The sequence below is a fragment of the Cynocephalus volans genome, chromosome 5, assembly GCF_027409185.1.
Source record: "Cynocephalus volans isolate mCynVol1 chromosome 5, mCynVol1.pri, whole genome shotgun sequence".
In the NCBI taxonomy this organism is placed as follows: Eukaryota; Metazoa; Chordata; class Mammalia; order Dermoptera; family Cynocephalidae; genus Cynocephalus; species Cynocephalus volans.
In genome coordinates, this window is record NC_084464.1 from 11,360,809 (window position 1) to 11,370,418 (window position 9,610).

The 9,610-nt window shown below is 43.3% G+C and overlaps 1 protein-coding gene and 1 non-coding gene across 2 annotated transcripts; both read left to right on the forward strand.

Moving 5' to 3' along the window:
- LOC134377685 (microtubule-associated proteins 1A/1B light chain 3C-like) lies at positions 1 to 3,209 on the forward strand. Its single transcript, XM_063096288.1, is given in 5 exon segments — positions 1 to 58; positions 160 to 215; positions 384 to 490; positions 2,992 to 3,150; positions 3,152 to 3,209. Coding segments are annotated over 5 exon segments (438 nt in total).
- A 24-nt stretch (positions 3,210 to 3,233) lies between these two features.
- On the forward strand, positions 3,234 to 3,429 carry LOC134379411 (U2 spliceosomal RNA). Its single transcript, XR_010023802.1, has one exon. It is a non-coding gene; the product is annotated as a U2 spliceosomal RNA (small nuclear RNA).
- The last annotated feature ends 6,181 nt before the right edge of the window (positions 3,430 to 9,610 follow it).

The following is a 9,610-nucleotide window of genomic DNA, read 5'->3' on the forward strand; positions in this document are numbered from 1 at the left end:
ATGCAGCCTCCACAGAGAACTCCGAGCCTCAGACCTTCCAAGCAGAGGAAGAGCTCAGGTAACATTCTCAGGGTAGCTTTCTGGGTTACTGGAGAAAAAGAGGAGAGACACAGTCTGCTCTTGCTGTTTACTCCCCTTTTGCACTTCAAATATTCACAGCAACCAGACAAGAGGAACTTGCTGGAATCCAGACAAAGCTCCCAAACAAGATCCCAGTAAGACTCCATTGTACTTCCTTAGGGGGCTGTGATCCTGTTCTTTGAAAAGCAAACACCAGCCAATGGCCTCCCTCTCTCTGTTCCATGTTCCTAAGGCACACAGGACTCTGAGTCACATTCTTAGGCACATGTTTCAGGAGAGATTCATGCTGACACCCTTGGCAGGTGATTGTGCAGTGTTACCCCAGAGAGAAGGTCCAGCCCCTGCTGGACAAATCCAAGTTCCTGGTCCCACAGGAGCTGACCGTGACCCAGTTCCTCAGCATCATGCAGTAGGTGTGTGCCTGGGCCTTTTGGAAGGATGGGATGGCAGAGAGAGACTGGAAAGAATTTATGTTTCACCTTCTCCCTTTTAAAAGGGATGATCTCATGAGTGACTTTTTTAAACAGGTGGGAAGTACCTTGCTAGCAACCCTAAAGAAAGTGAGACCTCCCAGTGTTGATGGAACAGCACTTTTTTCTTTTTTCTTTCCATATTTTATTGGTACCATATTTTGATTATCAAATTTCTCTAAGAAGTTTTCAAAGGACCCTTTGGAAACTAGTCTAAAGAGCCCTCTGTTTTCAAATATTTTAAATGTCCAGGGACAGCATTTTCCCTCTATGTAGTTCTTTTCCCCCGGATGGCAGGGAGGAAATTTTCAGTAGGGAATAGCTCAGTTCACCTGCTGAAATCCCCAAGCAGAAGAATCAGGTTTCCCCACACCCAGCTTCCTCCCACTGGGAACAATGAGAGCCAGAGCAAAGCAAGGGCTGCTGACTCCACAAATAAAACTTAGGGGATTAAAGTTGTCACCTGCCAGCTGGAGTCAATAAAAAACTGATACAAAACTAAAAATAGCTGATAGGGTGAATACACAGCTGGTAAGTCTCCCTGAGCTGGAAACAATGTCTGGAAGGTTTTGGCTGATGCAGGCAGCTTCTTCAGAGATTTATTATGATGTTAATGAGCTCTTTTAGAACTCTGCAGTCTCCTAAGACCTGCTAAGAATGAATCCAGTAGAAACCAGGGCAACTACAGGGAAACCACCGTCAGGCTTAGATCCCAGTTTCTGTCACACTCCAGGGTGCTGTCAGGGCTCTAGCGGCTTCCCAAAAAGTCAGTTTTTGCAAAACTGTCCAGTTGGCTCAGTTGGGAAGAGTGTGGTGTTCTACCAAGGGCAAAGATTCAGATCCCCATACCAGCCAGCCACCAAAAAAAGAAAAGAAAACGGTGAGTTTTGACAAAATGTCCTCCTTCTTTTCCATATGTGTACCTCCAAATTGGGTGCACGCACTTCCCAGTCTCATGTCAGCACTATAAATTTCTACATTAATTCATAGAGAAAGATTTCTATTAAGCACTGTATTAGACCCATCTCTGTTGCTTATAACAAAACACCTGGAGCTGGGTGATTTATAAAGAAAATGAGATTTATCGATTATAGTTTCAGAGGCTGGGAAGTCCGAAGTCCAAAGAGCACGTCTGGTGAGAGTCATGGTGGTGGCAATGGTGACCCAGGGGTCTCACATGGTAGAAAATGGCAGAGCAGAGAGAGACTAACCTCTCATGTGCTCTCCTTTTAAAGCACTCAGAGCCATGCCCCTGACCACCATTATTAATCCATTCATTGCAGCACGGTCCTACAATCCAATCACCTCTTCAAGGCCCCACCTTTCAATCACCATACTAGGATTTCCCACCCTCAACAGTTACAGTGGGGATTAAGCCTCAGTAAGGTTGGGGAGGGGTTCATCCAATCTACAGCACCATCTTTTATTATTATTGTTATTATTATTTTAGGGGTGGTAAAATACACATCACATAAAATTTGCTGTCAACCATTTTTTTGTTGTTGTTTTTTGTGTTCTTGTCTTTTTTCGTGACCGGCACTCAGCCAGTGAGTGCACCGGCCATTCCTATATAGAATCCCAACCTGCGGCAGGAGCGTCGCTGCGCTCCCAGCGCTGCACTCTCCCGAGTGCGCCACCGGCTCGGCCCATGCTGTCAACCATTTTTAAGTGCCCAGGTCAGTGGCATTAAGTCACATTGTTGTGCAGCCATCACCTCCGTCCATCTCCAGAGCTTTTTCATCTTCCCAAACTGAAACTCTGTGCCCATTAAACACTAACCCCCGCTCCCCCTCCCCCAGCCCCTACTGACCCCCATTCTACTTTCTGTGTCTATGATTTTCACTAAGTACCTCGTATAAGTGGAATCACACAGTATTTGTCTTTTAGTGACTGGCTTATGTCACTCAGCATAATGTCCTCAAGGTCCATCCATGTTGTAGCATGTCTCAGAATGTCCTTTCTTGTTAAGACTGAATACTATCCCTTGTATACATATGCCATTTTGTACATCCATTCATTCATTGGTGGACACGTGGTTTGCTTCTGTGCCTTGGTTTCTTTATCTGTAAGTAGAGAATCAGATGGGGTAAGGGCTGAGGTTTTGTATAAAAAGTTAAGTTGTGACCAGATGTAAATTGCTATTCCCTGAGTTAGAGGTGCAGGCAGAAAAATAGACACAAATGAGACTTTGAAAGACAACAGGCAGGGATGGGATGTCTAGAAACTTTTCTAGAGCAATGTTTCTCAAAGTGGGATCTACTGCCCCACAGTCATGCCAAGTCCAATCCTGTGGGGCGGCACCCAGGAACCTGCCTTCAGAGTTTGGGAGACAGGGCATCTCACCGGGTGGGAAAGTACACACACAGTGGCCACGCGGAGGTGAAGGTGTGGGTCAGAAGCTTTGTCCCTGTCTTCCCCATCCCGCTCCTCACCACCCCAGGATCCACATGGTTCTCAGGGCCCCTGGAGCCTTTTACTTGCTGGTGAACCACAAGACCCTGGTGAGCATGAGTGTGACCATGGCAGATATCCACAGGGACCACAAGGACGAGGACGGCTTCGTGTGCCTGTCCTGCACCTCCCAGGAGATGTTTGGCTGCCAACCAGCAGCCCCAGTGATGGAACAGCCTCAGGGACAGACCGTGCAATCCTCTCTAGCCCCTGTCACAAAGAACTTATCTGGTTGCTTCTTGGCCTTTTGGCTAAGATCAAGTGTAGTATGTGCTCTTCACAGTTTAGTATCTGACATGCCCTCTGTTTGAGGATGCAATATTAGGTGCGCGTTTGGTACAAGGACATGGACCATGGAGTTGTTCTACCCACTCCATGCATTCGTCTCGTGTTGCTCCCTTGTGGGTAACTATCGGTTACCACCCAAGTGCCAAAGGAGCAAGCTCTATTTCTCCTTGCTCCCAAACCCACTTACTACTTTGTTCTCAGATAAAGGGTGTATCTGATATTATACTGATAAGCACAGATGCTACACATCATTGAAAAAAACCAAAAAAAAAAACCTCCTCTTCTGACTGATGCAGCAGATGCTGACAGAAGAGATTGCTCTAAAGTGAGAGACATTAAAGGGGTCCAGGGTGGTAAGGATGGGCCAGACAAACAGCCCCATCAAATGACTCTGAAGCCATGGGGATTTCTTTCATGGTTTCTCTTTTCATGCTTCTTTATTAGAAGAAAATTTTGGATTGCTCTTGGAAATGTAGTAAGTAGTACCTCTTTTCTGCATAAGAACGGTTAGCTTGTGTGCGAGCTGCAGAGGTTTAATAAGCATCTTCTGCAGTGGACGTGGGCAGGCCCTTGGGGAGCTTGATGTCCCCCCTGTGTGTGGGCAGAGTCCTGTGCATGGCTTTCATCCTCCAGTGGGCCAGACCACCTCCTCGAATGGTGGCTTCAGGGCTGCATCACAAGGGGGCAACATTGATGGTTAAAGTTCTCTTGTGACCGTGGCTTTGGCACTCACCTAGTACCATTTCTGCCACATTTTTGGTCAAGCCCAGATTCAAGGAGTGAGCAAACAGACACCATCTCTTGATGGAAAAAGCTTCAAAGATTTTATGGCCATGTTTCATCATCTAGCACAGACTTCTAATAACTACTTCTAATAAAGTATGGGATGTGGCTATTCCTCCACCAGCCACATCCCACACTTTCCGTGATCTAATTCCTCCAAGTGCACAATTCCCCCCTGTCCATCCTTCCCTCCCTGCCTTCACCCAGCCTCTGCCTCCCTCGGGTGGTGGGTGTGGCTGGCCCATTCTCCCTACTCTACTCTGCCTCCCTGTGGCTCTCTTGGTAAATATGGCCATTTAGGCAGAACTGTGTACTTTCTTTTAAGGTGCATAGAGGTTTGGTCCTTACCCTTAGGATCCATCAAACATCCTCAAATACCAGAACTCAGAAGTTTTAAACACAGTGCTTAACTACATTGTATATACGTAAGTTCTTTTAGGCATCTTGTAAAAGCTCGATGCTGTCTTGTCAATGTTATGTAGAAAGTAGCACGCTATAGGCTCATGCTAAAATGCACATTTTCAAACTTGTTCTATTCATTAAACATTCAGTGTCTGCTCACGATGGGTCAGCGCATTACAGTGCAGTGTGGTAAGGGGATAAATGTTCTGGATTGCTCCTATAACATCTAGCTCAACTTGGAGTCCAGGGATAGTTCCTGGAGGAAGCGCCATCCAAGTAAATATATAGTGGGAAAGAATGAGCCAGACAAAGAAGACCAGGAAAAATATCCTAGGCACAGCAAACAGGATGGAATATATAAAGAACTAAAGTCACTTCAGTGTGGCTGGAACTTTGAGAAATGGGTGGAGCAAATAAGGAGCAGGGAGTCACAAGGCTGGAGAGGGGCCAGGGCTCTGAGAGACAGTGAAGAAGAGAGGACTTTATCCAGAGAAGACGGGAGGGGATGCTCAATGCTTCTGAGGCCAGAAAGATCACTCTGCCTAAGAACGCAAGCTGGTGGGAGTTTTCAATTGTAGAAAGGTCACTGTCTGCAAGGTACCTAGGATGTTATTTGAGAATATGGAATTAGGTCACTGAAATATCTTAAGGAAGAGAGTGACAAAATTAGATTTGTGTCCTGGAGCTATGATGTTCCAGAAGAAGCCTAAGAGGGCATAAAAAGATGAGGAGCTGGAGGAGGTTTGGAGTGGAGATGAGAATCCAGGCACCAAAAGCTCTGTGTCCTCCGTGGCCTCATTGAGGGCCAGTACTTCATCCAGCCCCTAAAAGTGGACAAGTTTATGGAGAGGCTGGACACTAGTGCCACCCAGCACACAGCAACTCCATTGTCCCCAGAAGCTCAGATGAGGTCTGAGAAGAAGATAAAGTGCCCCAGTGACCTTATAGAGTGGCCATGCACTTCTCTCTGTCAGAGAATACGAGTCAGAACTACAAATGCTCTTTGGAGACCAGGAGTAGATGGGTGAGGACAAGAGGGAGATGCTGCAGGTGGAGCTGCAGAGCCTGGGATGGGGGAGGCGAGGCTGGTCCGGGAAGCAGGAATGCAGAGAGGAACCAAGAGAGAGCAGAACGTAGTGAGGCGGCTACTCTTGGTATCACATGCAGAGAGGTATTTAATGCAGGAAATTTATCAGATATTGAAAAGCTGAAAGGGCAAAACAGAGAACAGAGGCAGCTGAAGGACAAAAAAGCATAAAAGGGATATGCAGAAATCAGAAAGAGAAGGAAAGAGAGAAAGATTGAAGACATGGCAGAGAGAACTAGGCCTCCAAACCAGCACCTGCCACTGCATTTATGGTACTGAGACCCACAGAAACTGAAAGTGCTTCTCTCCTCCTGCTACTCTTCACCTGCCACCACTGTCTCTGCAGCAAAAAAGAGAGCAAAAGGTTGATGCCAGGTGGTGCTGGGACCTCATAAATGTGGTGTGCAATGCCCAGCCCCCACAGTACTGAGCAGTGCACAGAGGAAAAAACAGGCGAATGACCTTTACCTGCCACTCTCCCTGGCTTGTGTGTTTTGTTGTCACATAATATTTAAGTATTTTCTAAGTCCTACTAGCATTAATTTACTGGCTGATGAAATCAGAGTTTAGTCAGCTATCCATATGTGTAGCTTTATTATTATTTCCTTTATTGAGGTTTGCTGGTAATTACCTATTTTTTTTAAACTTGAAAATGTCTTTATTTACCTTCATTCTTATAAATGTTTTTTATTTAGTATAGAATTTGCAATTACTTTCTTTCAATACATTGACAGGTCAGTCCATATTCTATCAGTCTAACCGTGGCTATTTTTTTATATTTTTATTGTTTTGACAACTGGCCAGTACGGGATCTGAACCAGTGACCTTGGTGTCATAGGGCTGTGCTCTAACCACCTGAGCTCACCAGCCAGCCAAACTGTGGCCTCTTTGAAGGTGACCTCTTTCTGCCTCTCCTCACCCACCCCCAGTCCTTCTCTCCCTTCTTTCCTCCCTCATTGTTTTTAAAGTATTCTTTGTCTTTGATTATTTGCAGTTTTACTATGATGTTTTTAGCATGATTTTCTTTTTATCTTTTGTGACATCTATTGGGCTTCTTAAATCTATAGATTAGTGTTATGGATTCTTTCTGGAGGACTCTCAAACACTATCCCTTCAAATATTATCTCTGCCAATGCTCCCTCCTCTTCTTCTGGGGTCTTCTAACACTGTTTTCCAAGTCTCTTATCCTCTCTTTCCTATTTTCTGTCTTTCTCTCTCTTATTCTGTATAATTTCTTCTGACCTATCTTTCAGGTCTGTCATTTCCTGTTCTATGTTCAATCTGCTTTACAACCAATTTACTGAATTATTAATTTGAGTTATTCTATTTTTTCAGGTGTAGAAGTTGTTCTTACAAATCTGTCATTTTATATGTCATAGTTTCCTGTTCCCTGACATATTTTAAGGGGTTTTTTTTGACACAATAATAATTAGAAATCATCTGTTTCTAATAATTCTAGCATATGAAGTCTTTGAGGGCTAGTGTATGCTGGTTTTTCTGTTTACTGTATCCTATTTCCTTGTACTAATTCATCTTTGATTTAGTGCTACTTTGTGCCTTTGAATATTTATTTGTGAGATTTTCCAGAGGCCTGGGATAAAGATACCTTTATCCAGAGAGGTTTTGCATTTGCAACTGCCAAACACCTGGGCACTAGGACTCTGTAACCATTTAAAAGTAATGGTTGTACCCAACATTGTGAATTTGGGATGCAGGTGCTCACTGGGGTCAGCATTTGTTTTCAAGCTCAGGGACAGGCCTCTTTCCCTACCTAACCTCAAACTCTTCCCATGCAAGAGGGAGCAGGAAAAGGGCCCTGGGTTCACTTCCGGTTCAGCCTGCCCTTCTGAGCCTCAGCTCAGTAGAGATGCTGCCTCCAGCTATATCTGCAAATGCCCCAGGGCACGAGTGCACTGTAGGGCACCAGCTCCTGCTTGTTTCTTGACTTCTGAATTTTAAACCATCTTTTTGATATACTTTTAAGAAGCTTTTCATGCCCTATTATTTTAGGCCATCTTCAATAGGAATGTGGTCCAAATAATCCTATCTCTTACTGACCATATCACTCAATGGGACAGAGCCCACAGTGATTGTGGGTTCATTATCTCCTTAAATTTGTAAATGCCCTGTCTTCCTAAATAGAATATAAACTCTTTTCTGGATAATATAGCTTTGCTTTCCCTATAGCATGTAGAGAACTGCCCCTGGCAAATAATAAGGAACTAAAAGTATTTTCATATGTGGTGCTTATGGGGGATGTGAGTGAGAAAATGACCTATTTGTCCCAGGTAATACACTGATGTCACAGCTCCTAAAATAATAATTTTAAAAATCTACAAAACAATAGAGGATTGGTTAAATAAAGTATGTGTTCACTATATGACATAATACATTATAGCCGTTAAAAATGATGTGCAGAAGACTATTAAATGGTATGGTAAAATGATTTCAATACATTAATGAGAAAAAGTAAATTACAAGCAGTGTTATGCTATACATGTCATTATATATTTGTCAAACCCATTGAATGTACGATACCAATAATAAATCCTAATGTGAACTATGGACTTTAGATGCAGAGAAGGGAGAACTCTTGTACACTGTTGGTGGAAATGTAAATTAGTACAGCCACTGTGGAAAATGGTATGGAGTTTCCTCAAAAAAACTAAAAACAGGAATACCAGATTGATCCAGCAATTCCACTTCTATGCATATATTCAAAAGAAATACTGCACTCTCATGTTAATTGCAGCACTATTCTCAATTGCCAAGATATAGAATCAACCTACCCACCAACAGATGAATGGATTTTTTAAAATGTGGCATATACATGCAATGGAATACTTAATTCGGCATTAAAAAACCATGAAATCCTGTCATTTGCAGCAGCATGGATAAGCCTGGAGGGCCTCATGTTAAGGGAGATAAGCCAGGCACAGAAAGACAAATATTACATGTTCTCATTCATATTTGGGAACTAAAAAAGTCAATCTCATGGAGACAGAGAATAAAATAGTAGTTATCAGAGGCTGGAAAGGGCAGGTGGGGGAGATGAAGAAAGGTTGATTAATGGGTACAAAAATACAGTTACATAGAAGGAATAAGTTCTAGTGTTTGGTAGCACAGTCGGGTGACTACAGTTAACAGTAATTTATTCTATATTTGAAAACAGCTAGAAGTAAAGATTTGAAATGTTCTCAGTAGAAAGAAATGGTAAATATATAAGGTCACAGATATCCCAATTACCCTGACTTGATTATTACACATTGATACATGTATCAAAATATCACGTGTACCTTATAAATATGTACCATTTGGGGCTTGCTGGTTAGCTCAGTTGCTTAGAGCACAATGTTATAACACCAAGGTCAAGGGTTCAGATCCTCTTACTGGGCAGCCACCAAAAAAAAAAAGAAAAGCACAATTATTATGTATCAATTAAAAAAATTAAAATTAAAAAAGCTATGACCTTTGGATGATAACAATGTGTCAGTGAAGGTTCATCAATTGTAACAGATGCTCTGCTCTGGTGGGGACATTGGTAATAGGGGCTGTGCATGTGAAGGGTACAGAGTATGTGGGAAATCTCTGCACCTTCTGCTCGATATTGCTGCGAACCTAAAACTGCTCTTAAACATAAGGTCTTTTTTTTTAAAGTATTTAATTTCAAGAATTCAGGGAAGTATTTATGGGGAAGCAATATTCCTGAACATTTTTGGATTTAAAAAATAAGGTATAAGTGAAGGCAATATCATTTTCCTAGGTTGTGTGTGTGTGTGCATGCCTAGATCTGGGAAAAGTTAGGTGAAATGTGCTAATCACTGAATTTTAAACAGCATGTCCCTTCTCTCCTGGTCTCCATCCTAGAGCACTCATTCTAATGGCAGGAAACGATGTCTCCTGCACCCTAGAGGCTCCCTCACCCCCGAGACTGCTCTGCTGCTCACGTCTGCTACTTGCCTCAGTCAATGCACAGAGGAATGGCCTGTGCTGCAGCCTGGCCTGAAGGCTTTGAGCAGAAATATGACTGGTGAGCTGGTAAAGTCCT